Raw genomic sequence first — 22,585 nt, 5'->3', positions numbered from 1 at the left:
AGCTGAGCCTAAATGCAAAGCTCTCGATTTATCAGTCGGCCCATGTTCAAAGCTAACCTGTGGTCACGAGCTGTGGGTAGAGACCAAAAGAATGATATTGCGGATGCAAGCGGCTGATTGTCCGGGCTCTCCCTTGGAGATTGGGTGAAAAGCTCGGCCATCCGGGAGGGGCTGAGAATAGAGCTGCAGCGCCTTCACATCAAGAGGAACCGGATTTGGGCATCTGGTTAGAATGCTTCCCGAATGCCTCCCTGGTGAGGTGTTCTGGGCACGTCCCACTGGGAGAAGACCCAGAGGAAGACCCAGCACAGCGGAGGGATTCTGGGAATGCCTTGGGATCACCCAGATGAAGTGTCTGGGGAAAGGGGGGTGTTGGCCTCCCTGCCTAGCTGCTGCCCTATGATCTGACCCCAGATAAGAGAAAAAGATGGATGGATAGATGGAGTAATTCTGACTTCAACTCTGACATTATAAACCTTTTAAAACACAAATTAATAAACTCACAAATTCATGGAAAATGTTGTAAAATGGTAAATTTAGCTTCTTAATAATTGCAGGGTCAGTGAGTTTATAAAGCAGGAACATCAGAGGTTTTCTCTGGATTTTACACATCCCCCCACCAAAATTGTTTTTACTCAAATGGTACTGAGCCAGAAACTCACATGATATCATGTACTGAGTATGATCCTTTTTTCTTTACTCTATTTTGATCATTCCTGTAGTGGATTTGTGAAGATCCTGTTAATTCTATGGGCAGGGAAAATTCCATAGAGCTGTCAATCATCCAGATCCATCATCATTCCTTAAATACAGTGCTGGTGCAAACACCCACAGCTCAGCAACTGGTAAACATGGGACAGTAAAACATACTGAATAGGTCGCTGATATAAACCAACTCAAAACTTTTCTAGTTGATAGAATTAATAAATTTAGTGTCATTCATATAAAATCAAATATTTTTTTTTGTTTTGTTCGTTAAAAACCTCAATGATGGTGGTGTGACTAAATGTAGCAAAAGTCCATTTAAACATTCTTCTTAAAAACCTCTAAAAACTCTGTTCCACAACAGGAACATTAATCTCGTTCCAAAAAATGGTGAGATTAGAAGACAAAAAAAAATTGTAATATGTTCTAGAATGGAGTGTTTAGGTTTTCATGACATGAATCTAAACAGATCTAAAAGGGGAAGATTTACCATATTTCTCCTGTTTATCTTCATTTAGTCTGATCTGATAATACTTATAATTAATTTGACACATCTGCTGGAATGTCAGGTTTCATTTATTTGTATACACATCCAACTGCTAGTCGCTGGGATGACTTCTCAGAGATGCTTAATCAGCTGAAGCTCTGCAGACGCTTCGTTGTTTAGATTAACCCCGACACAACAGTGATGTCAAACGAGGTCTGCAGCGATGAAGAGCAGCGAGTTTGTCAGAGGAAGAATCTGAACATCTCACCAGCAGCAGGAAGAGGGGGAAGGTGATGGAAGGAGAGGGCCGGGAGTCTGTAATTAGTGGGAGGCTACCTGCTGTGTTGGAGGTAGGGGCTCGGACGGAGGTGGCGTCATTCCGGTTTTCTGGCAGGAAGTCATCGATGGAGGGGCTCAGGAGGGGGCGACTCTCCTGCTGCTCACTGACCAGCTGAGGGTTAGACACAAGGTTAAAAACTCATCACATGTCTAAAACATCTAATTCTGGAGCAGAATGAATTCAGGAAATCCTCCAGTTAGGTTACTTACTTACACAAACATGATTAAAAACATTTTGTTTGATGATAAACAGACATTTGTGTTTCTTTAATTTAACACCAATCCTGATTATCTGGACACATTTAGAGACTTTCTGAGTCCAGAATTTAAAATCCTGCGATAAGAAAAACCATGAAAGGACTGAGATTTACGGGCCGCCTGAGGAGATAAAGTAAATCAAAATTAAAGTTGTAATATGACGAGTACAGTTGTAATTTTACAAACAATAAAAAGCTCATGTCATGAGAATCAAGTTGTATTTCAATAAGGAAATTACAATTAAAAGTATATCATAAAATCCAAAAAGTAGGTCTAGAAAGCAAGACATTAAAAACTGAGAGAATAAAACAATAGAATGTATAAAATTGACCATAAATAATGGCTAAAACGTTTAAATGTAGCATTGAGATAAAACAATGAAATAATAAAACAGGCTAAACCAAACTAAAAATTTATAGTAGTAAGATCAAGTAAAAATCGGGGTGAGCATAGAAAATTATAAAGAGTTAAATGAGACAGTTAAAAGCCTGATTAAAGAGATGGGTCTTGAGCCTCTTTTTAAAAACATCAACATTCTCTGCATCCCTGAGGTTCTCCGGGAGGTTGTGTATATATATATACAGTGCCCAGCATAAATGAGTACACCCCCTTTGAAAAGTAACATTTTATACAATATGTCATTGAAAACAAACAATATTTCCAAAATGTGCACAGGTTACGTTTAATACAGCATCTGTTGAACTTTTGACTTAAAACGAAGGTTAATAATATAACTCAGATGACATATTTTTCAATTTTAGTCAAATTAGTGTGGTGCTATAATGAGTACACCCCACTGTAGGTCTCTGAGCAAAGCTACATTTTAGGCTCCCAATGTGTAATTGAACAAGCATTCAACCACAGGTGAGTCTAATTAGTCATTACACAGGTGTTCATTAGGCAGGTGGCTACAAAAGGGGGTTACCTAAAGCAAACCACCCCTTCCCATTTCCTGCTGTCCGCAATGGCACCACATGGAAGAGAAATGACACCAGATCTGCGAAAGATAATCATTTCTTTACACCAGAAAGGTAAAGGCTACAAGAATATCAGCAAAACCTTACAAATTAGTAAGAATACAGTTGCAAAAGTAATTCAAACATTTAAGAAAGATGGAACTGCAACCACTGCACAGAGACGTCCAGGTCGACCACGGAAGTTAACACCACGACAGGAGCGTCTTGTGATGAGAAGGGTTGAAGAAAACCGGCATGCAAGTTCCCTGCAATTATCTAGGGAAGTAGCAAGTGCAACTGGAGTGACTGTTTCTCGTGACACAATACGCCGTACAGTGCAGAGGAATGGCATGCATGGGTGTCGTCCTCGAAAGAAGCCTCTCCTAAAGCCCATTCACAAGAAAGCCCGTCTAGAGTTTGCCAGGGCACATGCCGACAAAGGTGAGCGCTACTGGGACTCTATACTGTGGAGTGATGAGACCAAAATCAATCTTTTTGGAACCGATGGCTTCAACACTGTCTGGCGTCGCAAGGGTGAGGAATACAAAGAAAAGTGCATGGTGCCCACAGTGAAACATGGAGGGGGTAGTGTCCTTATGTGGGGCTGCATGAGTGCTGCTGGTGTTGGGGAGCTGCATTTCATTGATGGCATCATGAATTCAGAAATGTACTGCTCTCTACTGAAAACTAAGATGCTTCCATCACTTCTTGCCCTTGGTCGTCGTGCCCTTTTCCAACATGACAATGATCCTAAGCACACATCTAAAGCCACTGCTGGCTTTCTGAAAAGGAACATGGTGAGAGTGATTCCGTGGCCAAGTATGTCACCTGATCTGAACCCAATTGAACATCTTTGGGGAATTCTAAAGAGACAGGTTGAGAATCACTCTCCATCCAACATCCAATCTCTGAAAGAGGTCATTGTAGAAGAATGGAAAAAGATTGATGTTGCCAAATGTCGCCAACTTGTGCATTCCATGCCCAGGAGACTTGAAGCTGTCATTAAAAATAATGGAGGCCATACAATGTACTAAATTTAGTAGTTTTTGTTGTGGGGTGTACTCATTTTTGCACCACACTAATTTGACTAAAAAAGGAAAATATGGCATCTGAGTTATATTATTAACCTCTGTTTTAAGTCAAAAGTTCAACAGATGCTGTATTAAACGTAACCTGTGCACATTTTGGAAATATTGTTTGTTTTCAATGACATATTGTATAAAATGTTACTTTTCAAAGGGGGTGTACTCATTTATGCTGGGCACTGTATATATATATATATATATATATAGACACACACACACACGAAGGCAGCGGCCCTCACTTGGATGCACCGTGCCGGGATCAAGGTGTCAAGGTGTTTTTTGCACCTTGACACTATACACAGTGTGAGGATGCCTTTTTTCCCTCCTCTATCCCACTGTCATCCTCATTTGGAAAAACTGGCGCCTTATAACATCTATGTCGCCGACGGTGTTAATTGAAGTCAAATTCCCTGTTTGATGTAATAATAATAAACTTTTTTCTATAGCATCTTTCATACGAAAATCGCAGCTCAAAGTGCTTCACAGTAATAGTACAAACACGTCAAGAACAATGAGAAATAGAGAAACAAACAACAGCAAATAAAACAAAAAACACAAAGATTTAAGTGCAGTGATATAATACATAACCCTGACAAAACTAAATTCCTCCACAGAACAACTACTAAGATAGGATAAAAGCAATGTTGAATATAGAAAGGTAAAAATACTGCACTGAGTCGTAGGCAAATGAAAAATAAAAAGATAAAAATATCAACAAATAAGAGTACAAGATAAAAATGATCATATAAAAACATTTAAAAGTATAAAAGTAATGCAGACAGTAAAAATCAATGATATATAGATAAAATGAAAGTGGCAACTAAAGCGCGGTTTGTCACCCGGATATCTCATGCTTAAATGCTTGAGTGAAGAGGTTTTAAGTTGTCTTTTGAAGATTTCTACCGACTCGGCTTCCCTGATGTTTTTGGGCAGTGTGTTCCATAGTTTTGGGGCGTAGTTGACAAACGCTGCATCACCGATCTTCTTTTGACTGTTTCTGGGAGCTTCTAATAACCCAGCAGCTGATGACCGCAGGGTTCTTTTTGAATGTATTCAAACGTTGTCATTAAAGTCTGATTCTGATTCTGATATATATAGTGGGGCAAAAAAGTATTTAGTCAGCGACCAATTGTGAAGATGAGAGAGGCCTGTCATTTTCATCATTGGTACACTTCAAATATGAGAGACAGAATGGGGGGAAAGAATCCAGGAAATCACATTGGGCCAAAATACCAGCAACGTTGTGTGAAAACCTTGTGAAGACTTACAGAAAACATTTGATCTCTGTCATTGCCAACAACGAGTATATAACAAAGTATTGAGATGAACTTTTGTTATTGACCAAATACTTATTTTCCAATTCTTTAAAAATCAGACAGTGTGATTTTCTGGATTTTTTTTTTCATTTTGTCTCTCATAGTTGAGATTCACTGATGAAAATTACAGGCCTCTCTGGCTGTCAAACGATTCATTTTTTTAATCGCGATTAATCGCATGTTGTCCATAGATAACTCACGATTAATCACATATTAATCGCACATTTATTCACACATTTTTGGCTGTTCTAAATTACCTTTAGGTATTTTTAAAATGTTTTATATACTGTTAACAACATGAAAAAGGGCAAATATGCTTCTTTATGCCAATGTTTATTCAACTTTCCACAAAAAAAGCTTTTGACCTGAATGTAACACAATGTAGTCCCCAATTCAATTCAATTCAATTTTATTTATATAGCGTCTAATACAACAGATGTTGTCTCTAAACGCTTTCCAGAGATCCAGAACATGAACATAAACATAAACTTTACTTGAAAAGACTAACTTAAGATTCCTTGTTTTTTTAAGCAGCTCAATGTAAAACAATGAACCATATGCATCGCAAAAATAAATTACAAACAAATAAAGTGCACATGTAACAGCAGGGAGTGTAACTCATCCTTTAAAGTGCAGTTGGGCTATAATTAGCTAATACTTCAGATTCTTTGTGAGGAACCAGCCTCCTTCCCTCACATCTATCCAGCATTGTCTGACGGGGGAGGGTGGGTTATTAACGCGTTAACTTTGACAGCCCTAATATATATATATTAGGGCTGTCAAAGTTAACGCTGTCAAAGTTAACTTCTAAGGTCCAATTTTGGTGAGCCTGTGCGACTTGTAGCCTCAGGTTCCTGTTCTTAGCTGACAGGACAGTGGGACCCGGTGTTATCTTCTGCTGCTGGAGCCCATCCACCTCAAGGTTCCACGTGTTGTGGTTCAGAGATGCTCTTCTGCTTACCTTGGCTGTAACAAGTATTTGAGTTACTGTTGCTTTTCTATCAGCTCCACCCAGTCTGGCCATTCTCCTCTGACCTCCAGCATCAAGAAGGCATTTATGCCCACAGAACTGCTCACTGGATATTTTCTCTTTTTCGGACCATTCTAAACCCTACAGATGGTTGTGGGTGAAAGTCCCAGTAGATCAGCAATTTCTGAAATACTCAGACCAGCCCGTCTGGCACCAACAACCATGCCACGTTCAAAGTCACTTAAATCACCTTTCTTCCCCATTCTGATGCTGGTTTGAACCTACAGCAGATCGTCTTGACCATGTCTACTCGACTAAATGCATTGAGTTGCTGCCATGTGATTGGCTGATTAGAAATGTGCGTTAATAAGCAGTTGGACAGGTGTACATGTACCTAATAAAGTGGCAGAGGATTGTATATAAACATACTGTATACACATACATATATATACACATACATAAACCCATATATACACACTTATATACTGTGGCAGGGTGGAGGATTGGGCGTGGTCTGCGGGGGAGCAGCGCACAGCTGAATCTCTCCACCCTGCCCTAATATATATATATATATATATATATATATATATATATATATATATATATATATTCTACTTTTCAAAGTAGAAAACCTTAAAACATCCTTCAGCGACTTCCGGTCGGAACACCATCAGGATGGCCGCATAGTGTGAGGGCTCCCGGTTGAACCAGAGAAATTAGAGAAATATCCCCATGCAAATCAACTAAATCATCCCTTGAAACGTGTACAAAAGGGAGGGGGAATATAATATCCCCACTTGGAGCAGTAAACGTCGTCTGAAGGCAGGTGAGGGAGAAAGACGGAGCGCAGCAGCAATTAGCTAAAAGATTCGAGCTAACCAACAACATGGTCGGGCGGAGAAATGGCTGACTTGGAATCAATTCTGCGAGAAATAAGAGGGTTTCGCCAAGAAAACAAAGAACAATTGGAGACAATAAGAGAGGAAATTGTAAAGGTGAATACCAGATTGGATGAGGTGGAAAGCCGAATTGAGAAAGCAGAAGAAAGGATCCAGAACACAGAAGAAGTTGTCACAGCTATGCTGACGCTGCATACCATACTGGAGGACAAGTTGCTGGACTTGGAAAGTCGCTCCAGACGTGAGAACATAAGGATCTATGGGGTCCTGGAGGGATCTGAGAAGGATTCGGCCACGATGGCCGCGTTTGTGGATAAATTACTCCGTGAAGGTCTCGAACTACCTGCCGACACCGACCTGCAGATCGAGAGAGCGCACCGGTCCCTGGGGCTGCAGCCGCCGGCTGGCGCGCCGTCCCGCTCCATAGTGATAAAGTTTTTAAGCTTTAAAACAAAAGACACATTACTCCGCAAGGCTTGGCAGAGGAAGGGGTTTGACTGGCAAGAAAGTCATATAAACTTGGATCATGATTATCCACCTTTAATACGCAAGAGACGAAGGGATTACACAGAGATCCGCAGAGTGTTGAAGGAAAAAAATTTTCAGTTCCAGACCCTCTTCCCGGCCAGGCTGCGCGTGAGACACGACGATGGAACCAGAACCTACGAGACGGTGGAAGAAGCTGCAAAGGATCTACTGAGGAGAGGCTACTCCGTGACAGCCACCACAACCCCGGAGACGCTGATGGAGCGGCTGCAGCGGATGACCTGGAGCAGAGCGGAGCGGAGATCAAAGAAAGGCGCAGCGGAGCAGGAGCAGAGTTACAAGGAGAAGCTGCGGGCCTTCAGGAGAACAGCTCCGTCCTCCTCCGGGACCTAAGGATTAACCCACGGCCTGAAGACGGCGGATTAACGTTGGTGAGATCTCTTGGAATATATTGCGGCTGTACCAAGTGGTGGATTTTCACCATTGAATAGACTGGTTCGCACGGGGCCAACCTATTTTTTTTTTCTTTTTTTTTTCCCCCCCGACGTGCGACGGATGCGGACAAGGGCCTCTTCCTCCGGACTGAGGAGGGAGACTTTCCCTTCGGAGCCTCCTCGGGAGGCCCAACAGGGTCAGGTTAACAGACCCCTACATAGGGAGTCACATGGACAAGTTCAGTTCAGTTTGTTGTTTTTTAATATGTTAATTGTTCATCCCCTGCCGGTTCTCGCAGGGAGAGGGAAGCGCACCAGGTTTATGAGAGGGAGGGAGGGAGGGGGACATTACATAGATGCAAAATAGGTCTTTAAAAATAACATAATTTAATATAAATGGAGTACTCAATCCAGTCAAAAGGGGAAAGATCTTATCAAAACTGAAGAAAGATAAAATCCAAGTAGCTCTCTTGCAGGAGACGCACCTCGGCGACTCCGAACATGCTAAATTGAATAAATCAGGATTTAAACATGTTTACTTTTCTTCTCATGGGTCGGGGAGGCGGAGAGGGGTGGCGACTCTGATATCCAATATTGTAAATTATGAACACATATCAGAGCATAAGGATAAAGAAGGTAGATTTGTCATGGTTACAGGGAGAATAGATGGTGTTTTGATAAGTCTTTTTAATGTGTATGTGCCACCGGGAAGCGACTGGTCATTTTATAAGCATGTGGTGGATTTGATGACAACAAAAAGTCAAGGAATCTTAATATGTGGGGCAGACTTTAACATCCGATTGAATCCAAAAATAGACTCATCAAACGGGAAATCCGACGCAAAAAATATTAGCAGAAGATTCAATATTTGGATGCGTGAAGTGGGGATTGTGGACATGTGGAGAGAGATAAATCCGACGAGCCGTGACTACTCACACTACTCATACGCACACAATGTTTACTCACGCATCGACTACCTGTTTATGCTTAAAGGAGATCTTTTTAAGGTGGACAATTGTGAAATAGGACCCACTACTATCTCAGACCATGGCCCTGTTACTATGAGAATACATTTGAATAATAATAAAAGATCCACTTTCTGGAGACTGAACTCAAACATTCTGAATAAACCGTGTATTAAAGATAAACTAAAAACCGAAATTAATTGGGAAAATAATGATAATGGGGAAGTGACCCCGCCCATTCTTTGGGATGCATTAAAAGCGGTGCTGAGGGGCAAAATAATAGCCATCTCCTCAAACAGTCTGTTTTAGATACACATGGTATCCTGGAACCTCTCCAATCTGGTTTTAAATCCTCCACAGCACTGAATCAGCACTACTTAAGGTTTTTAATTATTTGTTGTCAGCTTACAGCTGCATTTGCGACTGTAGATCACAGCATATTAATCTCCCATCTGGAACACTGTGCTGGTATCAGAGGCACTGCTCTGAAATGGTTTACATCCTACCCTTATACAGGGCTGGGCGATATGTATAGATTTTAATATATATATCGATATATTTTCAAACGCGATATTGCACGAGACAATATCGTTTATATGGATATAGCTTATTTGGTGAATAGAATGTACATCAACACTGACCCCTCACGCTGGCAAAAAAAGTACCTTTGTGTGCTGAAACCTGACAGTGTTGACAGGTTAGTTTTCCTGGCACAAAATATGTAAAATGGACAGTTGTTGGCTTGTTGTAATTATTTGAGATTTGCTCAAACAGATGCAATATCTGTTTACATGTTTTATTTGAGATTTGACCAAATGTTTTGTTATTTGCACAACTGTCAACCTCAGTGGAAAAGTCTGCCTGTTACTGTCATTGTATTAATTGCACAGTGTATTTTAATTTAATTGTTATGCAGGAAAGGGATATTTGTTTTATTTTATTCAAGAAGCATTTTTATTCTATATATGCAGGCAGTTTATTTTTATTTCATTTGTTTTATACATTTTGATATTGTGCAGACCCTTGTATTAAAACTGACTGTTTTTTTAAGGGTTTGCCTCAGAAAAAAATGAAGCTAACAGAGATGCTATGCCATAATGCTTTGGGGGGAAACCCCAATTATGTCACAGAAAAAATATCAATATTGAGTATGACCATTCAGCTAGAAAATCTCGAGATATGACTTTTGGTCCAAATCGCCCAGCCCTACCTTTATATATATATAATGAGAACATACAAAGAGAGGTACACCACAAATAATCGCAGCATCAACGCTAACTGCATTTGGGGCTGATAGCTACCTACAAAAATAGATAAATAAAAAAACAAAACTGATAAAACAGTTATAAAAATAAGACTAAAAGCAATAACTATCTATTTATTTTTTTAGATGGCCGGGGTGACCTAACAGGAGAATTCTGACATAAGACATACTGTAGCCAGAAACATGGAATACTCACTCACTCATCTTCTCCCGCTTCATCCGTTACCGGGTCGCGGGGGCAGCAGCCTCAGCAGGGATGCCCAGACTTCCCTCACCCCAGACACTTCCTCCAGCTCTTCCGGGGGGAGTCCGAGGCGTTCCCAGGCCAGCCGAGAGACATAGTCTATCCAGCGTGTCCTGGGTCTTCCCCGGGGTCTCCTCCCGGTGGGACATGCCTGGAACACCTCCCTAGGGAGGCGTCCAGGAGGCATCCGGTACAGATGCCCAAGCCACCTCAGCTGACTCCTCTCAATGTGGAGGAGTAGCGGCTCGACTCCGAGCTCCTCCCGGGTGACCGAACTCCTCACCCTATCTCTAAGGGAGCGTCCAGCCACCCTGCGGAGGAAACTCATCTCGGCCGCTTGTATCCGCGATCTTGTCCTTTCGGTCACTACCCAAAGTTCATGACCATAGGTGAGGGTAGGGGCGTAGATTGACCGGTAAATCGAGAGCTTCGCCTTTCGACTCAGCTCCCTCTTCACCCCGACGGTCCAGTACATCGACCGCATTACTGCGGACGCTGCACCGATCCGCCTGTCAATCTCACGCTCCATTGTTCCCTCACTCGTGAACAAGATCCCGAGATACTTGAACTCCTCCACCTGAGGCAGGACTTCTCCACCCACCCGGAGAAGGCACGCCACCCTTTTCCGGTCGAGAACCATGGCCTCGGTCTTGGAGGTGCTGATTCTCATCCCTGCCGCGTCGCACTCGGCCGCAAACCGCCCCAGCACATGCTGGAGGTCCCGGTCCGATGAAGCCAACAGGACAACATCATCTGCAAAAAGCAGAGATGAAATCCTGAGGTTCCCAAACCGGATCCCCTCCGGCCCCTGGCTGCGCCTAGAAATCCTGTCCATAAAAATTATGAACAGGACCGGTGACAAAGGGCAGCCCTGTAGGGAGTCCAACATGCACTGGGAACAAGTCTGACTTACTGCCGGCAATGCGAACCAGACTCCTGCTTCGATCATACAGAGACCGGACAGCCCTTAGTAGAGGGCCCCGGACTCCATACTCACTCAGCACCCCCCACAGAATGGCACGGGGGACACGGTCAAATGCCTTCTCCAGATCCACAAAACACATGTAGACTGGTTGGGCAAATTCCCATGAACCCTCGAGCACCCTGCGGAGGGTATAGAGCTGGTCCAGTGTTCCACGACCGGGACGAAAACCGCATTGTTCCTCCTGAATCCGAGGTTCGACTATCGGCCGTAATCTCCTCTCCAGTACCCTGGCGTAGACTTTCCCCGGGAGGCTGAGAAGTGTGATCCCCCTGTAGTTGGAACACACTCTCCGGTCCCCCTTTTTAAACAGAGGGACCACCACCCCGGTTTGCCACCCCAGCGGTACTGTCCCCTTCCTCCATGCAATGTCGCAGAGGCGTGTCAGCCAAGACAGCCCTACGACATCCAGAGACTTGAGGTACTCAGGGCGAATCTCATCCACCCCCGGTGCCACTGAGGAGCTTATGAACCACCTCAGTGACCTCGGCTTGGGTGATGGATGAGCACGCCTCCGAGCCCCAACCCTCTGCTTCGTCAGTGGAAGGCATGTCAGTCGGGTTAAGGAGATCCTCAAAGTATTCCTTCCACCGTCCGACAATGTCCCCAGTCGAGGTCAACAGCTCCCCACCCACACCGTAAACGGAGTTGTTTTTGTGAGAGTATTTTACTTACGCATTTGAAAAAGCTGAACCGGAAGTGACGTATCGGGAGGGAGTGCGGTGAATTTCAACAATAGGAAAAATAATGTATCTTAATGTTAGTTGTGACACTGAAGAGGTTGTGAATGTGTATTCACACCAATATGACGGGCCACAGCCTTATAATTACCAACCCGTTAGGGCCCCCACGTTCTTTTGATTGACAGCTGAAACTCGCTTTTTAAAAGGCTGATTTATGGGTCCGCGTTACACCAACGCAGACCCAACGGCGTAGGGTACGCGGCGACGCACCGAACGCTGCGTGCGCCGCGTAACCTACGCCGTGGGATTTTACGCGGAACCATAAATCAGCCTTTATTCACCGCAGCACCGCCTGTGCGCTCCTGAAAGAAACTCTGAAAGTAACCCCTTAAAGATGGGTGAGTACTTGTAATCTGTCTACGTTTGTACTTTCTAAACAGAAAACAAGCTTATTATCTTCTCTTTTTTCTGCCGGGTATTTTTAAAACCGAATATTTCCCCCCCTACGTTTATAAAATAATTTGTATCCGCATTACATCGTTGTTAAAAAAAAAACCTTCCACACATAACCGAAGATATGCGTTTTCGACCACATTCATAAGCATTCCAAACCTGTAGATCATCTGTTCTTCCCCCCGTGTCCCACCACGGAGCTGCCGCGTTAAATCGACGCAGTTAAATCGACGCAGCCCCTACGCCGTAGGGTACGGCGTAGGGCTGCGCGTCGCCGCGTACCCTGCGGCGTAGACTCTGCGGCGGTGTAACGCAGTAAACGGTGTTCAAGAGCAGAGACCATTTATTTAATAAATAGCTTGGAGAACAGATGGTGGACCATCTGTAGTTCTGTAGTAAACAAAGGTTGCACGTTAGACGTCAGAATCAGAGCAGATTTGTTGTTGTTTGGAGCATAATGTGATGTTCGAAAACGCAAAACTCCGGTAGTCTCTGTCTACACGCATCTACATAAACGGAGTTTTCAAAAATCTTCACTTTGCCCGGAGTTTTTTTAAACATTCGTTTATTTGCGTTTTCATGTAGATGACAGGTCCAAACGTAGGAAAATATCTTTGGTTTAGCAGATACCCGGCTACGTGTGTACGGGGTCTGCGCAGTAAGATGGGGCAGAGCTGTGGAGACGTCTCCCTCCTGCTGCGTCATATGACGCGGTGTTCGAAAAAAAAAGCGTTTGTAGGAGCTTTGCTAAAATCAGCCACTTTTTCCTCTGAATACGTGCCCTTATGTCTTGTAAAACATATTAAATCCTACATTAACTTCTCACATAGTCATTTTCACATAAGGTCAGGTATAATTTTTGAAAAAACCCTAACCTGCAATATGCTCTTTAAATCAGGCTTAAAGCGGGATCATCAAACCTATGACACCCCTTTTCCACCAAACCAGTTCCAGGGCTGGTTCTGGTTCTGGAATTTAGAACCGGGCTTTCTGTTTCCACTGACAAGAACTGGCTCTGGGCCAGAAAAAGCAGTTCCAAGGTAGCACCAACTCTTTGCTGGTCTAGAGGAAAGAACCGCTTACATAAGCGGAGGGGGCGGAGTTATTACAGTTTTTCACAATTGTTTAAACACATTTCCTGATAGACTACCTCACTTTCTCAAAACACAGATTACAAAACTCACACACAAAATGCAAAATCCTACACTTCTCTTGCAAAAGCACACTCTATCCTCAAAACAGTGTTAACTCTTCACTAAATGGTATTTCCTTCTCAAATGCCAAACACATACATCATTTGAGTAGACATTTCTTAGCAGCCACTGAACACTGATGTGCAGAATGGAAGACACTATAGTATGAATGGAAAACACTATATGAATGAATGAATGAATGAATGAATGAATGAATGAATGAATGAATGAATGAATGAATGAATGAATGAATGAATGAATGAATGAATGAATGAATGAATGAATGAATGAATGAATGAATGAATGAATGAATGAATGAATGAATGAATGAATGCCTCAGAAGAATCATGCATTTATATGTTCAGTGTTACACCTTCAGCTGTTGGATGGAATATATCACCATATAGAATTCATGTGTATAGGCTACTCAAATAGAAAACAACACACAATTCTTTACTGTAACAACAAATATGTAATATTTTACAGTATGAGTAGGAATGCTAGAAGAAGTGCATTGTTGTAGGGGCCAAGGGCAGCGTGGTGATGCAGGACGCCGTGGTGATTGAGTCCAGTTTGCCAGTTTGAGCAACATTTATATATATATATATATATATATATATATATATGTGTATGTATTTTTTCCTTCTCATGTAGTTATTTTGTTTTTTCAAATCTTGCACTATAGTGGTTACATTGTGTTATTGTAAACGGGTAGACAAAATAAGCCTTGGCTTCAGTCTACACCTTTTGGTCCTTGTTTGATATACATGCAAAAAAAACAACTTTGTATTGACTACTGACTTCTATAACGTGACCAAATAAACATATCAAATCAAATCAATCAAATTGATGGCAGCACACATTGTTATGTTCCCTCCACGTTGACCAGGGATCTCTATAATGGCACGCTGGCCAATGATATTCCTCCCTCAGCGCCTTCTTTTTACAAGGTTGAACCCCGCTTCATCAATGAATATGAATTCAGTGGCAAATTGCTGATTGCATATTGCACAACAGCCTTTGGAGTTTAGAAATGTGATTGACTGTGTGTTCTGTGTGAACAGCAAGAGAGGGAATTCAGGAACAGTGTGCAGGATATTGGGAATTGTGTTTAGTGTTGTGAGAAATGTGTGGTATGGAATGGGAATTTGAGTCTAGAGCAGTAAATGTGCTTGGAGTTCAGCAGGATTGGTTCAGCCAACTGAAACATGAGTTTCAGGTTGTGCACATTGTGTCTGATGTTCCAATAAATGTGTTTAAACAATTGTGAAAAACTGTAAGACCAACGGCAATAGCAAGACTGGGAGACGGAGACATCTTCAAATAAGCACCGAATTAATCTGGATGCAGCAAAGCAGCAGGGTCTGTGGAGGAGACAACCTGTCTTTTAGAGATGTGTCCACGGATGAGCTACGTGGACCAAGTCCTATTAGAGCAGGTACCTTGTTATTGCTTCAATTTTCGCGCCAATGCAAACGCAGCAACATAACTGACATCTGCAGCGACGTAAGTTGAACGAGTTGTGAACCAGCACTGGCAGTGGCCCAGAACCAGTCCTGGAACCGGTTTGCTGGAAAAAGGGTATGAGTTACCCCTCCAGGCAGGGGGATGTGAAGTGTAGCCGGAAAAAGATGAACAAAACTTAATGTTCGTACATGAATGTAGCTCATTCTTTACATTTGCAAATGTGGCCCGTTTGCTTGCTGAGTGTGCACGGATAAACTTCTGTTTCTTTGATTCAGTTTGGATTTATTGGGTTTAAAGTAGTATCATGTTGGAGGACTTCCGCTTCCGCCCACATGGAGTGAGCAGCAGGTAAAGGAAGCTCCATTGAACCTTGATTAAAAAACACCTTCTGGACCAGTCGAAGAATAATACCTTTGTTAAACTACGCTATAAACCCCCGAAACACTGAAAGTCGACATGAATAAGAACACCGGCTCAAGATACACGCAGAAAACTTTACAAACTCCACCGGCCTCTTCACCGGCCGAAATGAAAGGCAGGATGGCGGGCCCCAAGGAAGAAGATTTACCGATCTCCGTGAGGACTCTGCGAAACGAACTACAAACTTATCGTGACGGTATGATGAAAGACATTAAAACGCAAATTATTGACATGCACCAGGAGATACGTAAAGATATTTCTACCCTTCGGGACGAAGCCAAAGCTGACATTAATATGCTGCGCACCGAGTTATCACTGAAGATCGACACGCTGCATAAAACTCACACAGAGACCGCAAACACACAGAAAGAGATGGAAAAGTCCCTCTGTGATGCTTCTGACAGGATAATGCAGCTAGAGAAAACAGCAGACACTCTCTCAAACGACTACAAGAAGCTGCAGGATAAGTGTACGGACCTTGAAAACAGGAGCCGCAGACAGAACCTGCGCATAATCGGGATCTCTGAAGGCATCGAAGCGGGGAATCCAAGCCGTTTCATGGCGGAATTTTTCACTGAGGTGCTCGGCGAGGAAAACTTCGACTGTCCCGTCATCATAGACCGCGCCCACAGAACCCTTGCTCCGAAGCCGCGGGAAGGAGATCGCCCGCGAGCCATGGTGGTTCGCCTCCACTACTACTTGGACAAAGACAAAATCTTGAAGCTATCCAGAAACAAAGGCCGTCTGACGTATGGGGGATCCCCGGTGCACATCTTCCCGGATATGAGCCCCGAGGTCGGCCGACTGCGTGCCTCATTCAACCAGGTGAAGGTGAGGCTGCGCAACGCGGGGGTCCCTTACAGCCTATTCTGTTCGGCTAGACTGGTGATAACAACGGACGGATCCAGGCACTCATTCACTGATCCACAGGAGGCTGAAAAATTCCTAAACTCCAACAACCCGACGGCGACTGAAGACTGAGGTGATTAAGCTCCCAAATATTCTGAATTGGGGGAGACATGGGTCAGGTGAAATGCATGCTTCCTCAGGGAATGTGAAGTTAAAGACTGGTTTCTTGGAACTGATAAAACTTTAACAGGTTTATAATAAAAATTGATAAAAATATAATAAAAAAAGATTGTACGTCGGCTGTACACATAATATGATTTGATTATTTTTATTTTTTCCCTCTACCACCACCAAATCCTACTTTTGAATGGTCAATTAAGGTAGATATGTATTTACTCATTTATCTTATTTACTTATTTTTCTATTATTTTATGCTACAAATAATTTTGGAAGAAGGGAGTTAAATTTAATTTTGAACTGTTACTTTAAAATGCAAAATGCAAGGTCTAAATTTCAAGTTATCAGTTTCAAGAAGGATCAATGTGGTCCAGAAGGAATAATATAAGAACTTAAAAGGAGCTTAGTGGTAAGTCAAATGTCCTTTTTCTTATGGAAGTTTAAATGGACAGAATTTGTTTTTTTTCTAGGTTATCTCTCTGTCTTTTGTTCAGGTGAAGATAGAGAGAGGTTCAGGTTCTGTTTCAAGGGGTTTTCGTTTTGTTTTGTCACATTTTCTTATTTTAAGTGGGGGTCATGTGGAAAACACAATACAATGGGTTTGTCTGTTATTACTCTGAAGGAAAGGTCATGGCAGGAAAACATGGTCAATCTGTAAAAACAGTATCTCAAAATTTGATCAAATTTATTTCATGGAATTGTAAGGGACTTAATGGTGTCATCAAACGTAATAATATATTAGCCCACCTTAAAAAATTAGGAACGGATATTGGTTTCCTACAGGAAACACATTTAAAGAATCAAGATCACAAAAGATTGAATTGCAAATGGGTAGGGCAGTCATTTCATTCTAATTTCAATGTGAAAAGTAGAGGCACAGCAATATTGATTAAAAAAACTATACCATTTATAGCGACAAAAACGATTTTGGATCCCCATGGTAGATTTGTCATTGTAACAGGGACTCTTTACAATAATCCAATTACACTGGCAAATATATATGCTCCTAATGTGGATGATGAACAATTTATCAAATCTTTTTTCGCAATATTACCAAATTTAGATTCCCGCCAGCTCATAATTGGTGGAGACTTCAATTTAACGTTAGATCCTAACTTGGACAGATCATCAAATAAACCCACAAACATCTCCAAATCAGCTAAATATATTCGGACATTCATTAAAACATACAAATTAACAGACCCATGGAGAACTTTATACCCTAACAGTCGACAATATTCATATTTCTCTCCAGTCCACCATTCTTATTCAAGAATAGATTTTTTTTTAATAGACTGTGAGCTTCTACCACGAATTAGAAAGTGTGACTATGAAGCAATAGTACTGTCTGACCATAGCCCGGTTACCCTACTATTAGCTTTTGGAGATAAGCAAATGCCAAAATCCTGGCGATTCAATAATAATTTACTCTCTGACAAGAAGGCAATGGAGGAAATTAAAAACCAAATAGATCTGTACTTGTCTATAAATGATAATGCAGAAACTTCAAGATCCACATTATGGGAAGCACTAAAGGCGTATATTCGAGGACATATACCGTATTTTCGCGACCATTCGGCGCACCGTGTGGAAAGGCGCACCCTCATTTTTGTGTGTCATTTTTAGATTTAAAACATACATATGGCGCACCGACCCAAAAGGCGCAGTCTACAGAGCAGAGCTGCACACACGCGTGCCGCAAAACACGCCGGCCGGAAAACACACACACCCGCTGCAGAACGCACACACATGCAGAACGCACACACAAGCACACAAGTGCTTATTTAAAAAATAGAGCGGGAGCAAACCCTCTGTTTCTGCATTAAAGAGCTCCGCTAATTCAGCTGCGCCAGTCCGAATTTCCTCGGTGTCAGTCACTTTCTGCACAACAGTAAATAAACTTTTCATACCCCGTTGTGCGGATCCTCCACCGCGCAGAGCCCGTCTCTCCCCAGCGGGGTGGAGCAGCGCGCGTCACAGCGGCTTTAACCGGGAATGTGACCTGTTCGGACCGGCTGGGGCCGAAGCCACCCACCTGTATGGGAGCAGGGGCTCCCGGGGAAAGACCAGCGGCATTTCGGCCGGATCTGCCCCGGGGATGGTGCGCCCTAGCTCCCGGGGAAAGAGCACCGGAATTTCAGCCGGATCTGCCCCGGGGAACCGGCGATCGGACCCGCAAACCCACGGCAGGTGCTTCCTCGGTTCCCGACATGCAAAACACACGCGCGCTGCAGAACAAGTGTGCTTATTTAAATAGAGCGGAAGCAAAACTTAGTTTGATTGTATTTTATTTCACTTTACACATCAAGCAAATCCTTAAACGTTTTCATCATCTGTTTCGCATTAATCAGCTCAGTGGAGTCTCATTCACGTCGCAACCATGGATCTATTATAAAACGGTCGCAACTCACGGGGGCTTCCCCCCGCCCCCTTCTCTTTTTACCATTCACATTACCGTAATTCAGGTAATAGACACGGCGCACTGTTTCTTAAGGCGCCCGGCACATTTAAAAAAAAAAAAAAAAAAAAAGGTTGCGCCTTATGGTCGCGAAAATACGGTAATTTCATGGTCTAGTCTGGTAAGCAAACAAAAAAAACAAAAGGAAGCTAAAATAATTGAGGAAATAAAAAACATTGACAACCAATATTCAACTCGCACCTCTACAGATTTACATAAAAGAAAGCTAGCACTCCAAACAGAACTCACTTTACTTTATACCAAAGAGACAACTGAACGTATGATTAAAACAAAACATAAATATTATGAACATGGAGAAAAAGCTGGCAGGATATTGGCACATCAAATAAAAGAACAAGCGGCATCAAGATCAATTACTGAAATACGTACCGATACGGGACAAAATACTATAAATCCGAAAGAAATTAATGATACCTTTAAAACCTTTTACACCAAACTATATACATCTGAATCTAAGGGTGATCAATTATTAATAGACAATTTTCTAGAAAACATTAGTATCCCCAAAATTGGTGCAGATGATAAAAGACAATTGGATAGACTCATAACAAAAGAAGAGATAGAACAGGCAATTCATAAAATGCAAAATTCCAAAACTCCTGGCCTTGACGGCTATACCTCTGAGTTTTATAAAGCTTTTAAGGGTCAACTTTCACCAATATTATTAGCAGTTTTCAATGAAGCATTAGCTAAAGGCTGTTTGCCACCTACTTTTTATCAGGCAAGTATTTATTTAATTCATAAACAAAATAAAGACCCTCTAGAACCAGGATCATATAGGCCCATAAGCTTGCTGAATGTAGATTATAAAATATTGGCTAAGATTCTTGCACTACGCTTAGAAACAACTTTACCAACAGTAATCTCTCATGACCAGACAGGATTCATAAAAAAACGACAATTATTCTTTAACATTAGGAGATTAATAAATATCATTTATACACAAACTACAGATTCTAAAACCTCAGAAATATTGCTTTCTTTGGATGCACAGCAGGCGTTTGACAGGGTCGAGTGGGACTACCTCTTTTCGACCCTGTCAAGATTTGGATTCGGCCCTCAGTTTATCGCTTTGATAAAATTACTTTACGCTTAGCCACATGCCTCAGTACGGACAAACAATGTGTGTTCTGACTTCTTTCCTCTAGGCCGCTCTACTAGGCAGGGCTGCCCCTTATCACCGTTATTGTTTGCGCTCGCCATAGAGCCTCTGGCCATTTCTTTACGAACAGCAAAGGAGTATTCAGGAGTGAGAAGAGCAGGAACAGAGCACAAAGTATCTTTATACGCAGATGATTTATTACTGTACATCAAAGACCCTGAAAAATCGATACCAGCTATCATTACACTCCTCGAAAAGTTTGGATTGGTATCAGGTTATAAACTGAATTTGTCAAAGAGCATATTGTTTCCCATTAATTCAGAAGCAAAACAAAATGTACACAATTTCAGTTCTTACCCATTTGCAACTTCTAATCATTTTAAATATCTTGGGATTAGTCAGGAATTCTCACATCTTTTTAAGCATAATATTTTGAAACTCTACAAAGAAACAGAAAATAATCGCAAAAGGTGGGCTAAGAACACAGTCTCATTAGCAGGACGCATAGATGTTATTAGAATGAATATTTTACCTAAATTTTTATTTTTATTTCAGTGTATCCCTATCCTAATAAACAAATCATTTTTTAAGAAACTAGAATCTTTGGAATGGAAAAACTCCCAGAATTAGAAAAGTGTTTTTACAAAGATCAAAAAGGCTAGGAGGGATGGGAATGCCATGCTTTCGGTTGTACTACTGGTCATGCAATTTAAGATCTATGTCTTTTTGGTGCCTACCACAGGGGGCTGATTGGTCAAGGATGGAAAACCATAGCTGTCATCCCTCTCAATTACAGGCAATGGTCTACTCACCTCTACCCATCTCTAACTTAAAAGTCAGAAATGTAGTAGTTTCACATTCATTAAAAATTTGGTCTCAGATTAGAAGACATTTTGGATTAAAGGAAGGCTCCGTTCGGACTCCGCTGATCAATAATCATACACTCAGACCACTTCTCATTGATTCAACATTTATTCAATGGTACCACAGCGGGATACACACCTTAAAAGATTTATATATTAAAAAAATGTTTCCTTCATTTCAACAGCTGCAGGAGAAATTTAATTTACATAAGAGAGACTTTTTCAAATATTTGCAAATCCGTAGCTTTGTTATAAAAACATTTCCATCCTTCCCCCATGAGCCCCCTGAATCCATCATGGAAACACTGCTCCAATCTGATCCCTTGAAAAAAGGATCAATATCCAAAATACACAACACTCTGTTTCAAATAGACTGTACAGCTACACTGGATCATCTAAAGGAAGCCTGGCAGGAGGATCTAGTTGTGGAAATCTCAGACAACCCATGGACAAAAGCCCAAGACAATGTGCACTCCTCATCTGTATGCATAAGACATGGACTTATACAATTTAAAATACTACACAGACTGCATCTGTCCAAACTGAAGCTTTCTAAGATGTTTTCTTCAGTGAGTCCATCCTGCGACAGGTGTGGACAGGGTTCAGCTTCTCTAGCACATATGTTCTGGAAATGCCCACAAATTGTTGATTATTGGAATAGGATAGGATTTTTTTTGGCTTTTTGGCATCTAGCATTGCCACGGTAACACTTTTGACTGAGAAAAGTAATGCCCATCGAGGCACGATGGAGACGCATCCAACGATGTATGCCATGCATGGGTGCACGTTCAGGTTCAGGCTACGTTAACAGATAGGTTTTTTTTTCATCATGGTACAAAACCCCATCCGAATGAATGGGGCCATTTGGCCTGGATTTTGACATAAAATTTCCTTAAATCCCAGCTTCATGAAATTTGAGTATGTTGAAGTCCACAGCGTGCCGAGTCAGGGGACATTTGTACGATGTCCCTACGATAACGTGTTGCCTAGCAACAAGCGTCCAAAGTCAAACGGAAAAAAAAAAAATAAATTAAAGGTCAATATCGCAAAAACTGTAATAATTGGCATAATGAGGTTGTACGGTCCGTTAGTTCCAATCGGGCCGAGTGTTTGAAAGTTTCAACAATGTCTTTACGATAAAGTTCGGCCGAGCAATGAGCGTCCGAATTTTCGCCTTTTTTTTTTGCTTTTTGGCGTCTAGCGTTGCAACGGTAACACTTTTGACTGACAAAAGTAATGCCCATCGAGGCACGATGGAGACGCATCCAACGATGTATGCCATGCATGGGTGCATGTTCTGGTTCAGGCTACGTTAACGGAAAGGTTTTTTTTTCACCATGATAAAAAACTCCATCCGAATGAATGGGGCCATATTTGGCCTGGATTTTGACAGAAAATTTCCTTAAATCCCAGCTTCATGAAATTTGAGTATGTTGAAGTCCACAGCGTGCCGAGTCGGGAAACATTTGTAAGATGTCTCTACGATAACCTGTTGCCTAGCAACAAGCG

At 42.0% G+C, this 22,585-nt stretch overlaps 1 protein-coding gene across 2 annotated transcripts in view; it reads right to left on the bottom strand.

Annotated features, from left to right (window-relative positions):
- LOC133453170 (PEX5-related protein-like) overlaps positions 1 to 22,585 on the bottom strand; it is a 112,158-nt gene that overhangs the window by 64,343 nt on the left and 25,230 nt on the right. For both annotated transcript variants that reach the window (XM_061733075.1, XM_061733076.1), the window contains exon 2: positions 1,529 to 1,643. In XM_061733075.1, the coding sequence (XP_061589059.1) occupies positions 1,529 to 1,643 (115 nt within the window). The remainder of the gene's footprint in view (positions 1 to 1,528; positions 1,644 to 22,585) is intronic.

This window comes from Cololabis saira, chromosome 10 (assembly GCF_033807715.1).
Source record: "Cololabis saira isolate AMF1-May2022 chromosome 10, fColSai1.1, whole genome shotgun sequence".
NCBI lineage: Eukaryota > Metazoa > Chordata > Actinopteri > Beloniformes > Belonidae > Cololabis > Cololabis saira.
The sequence above is the reverse complement of the archived record's forward strand: the minus strand, read 5'-3'. Positions and strand labels throughout refer to the sequence as shown.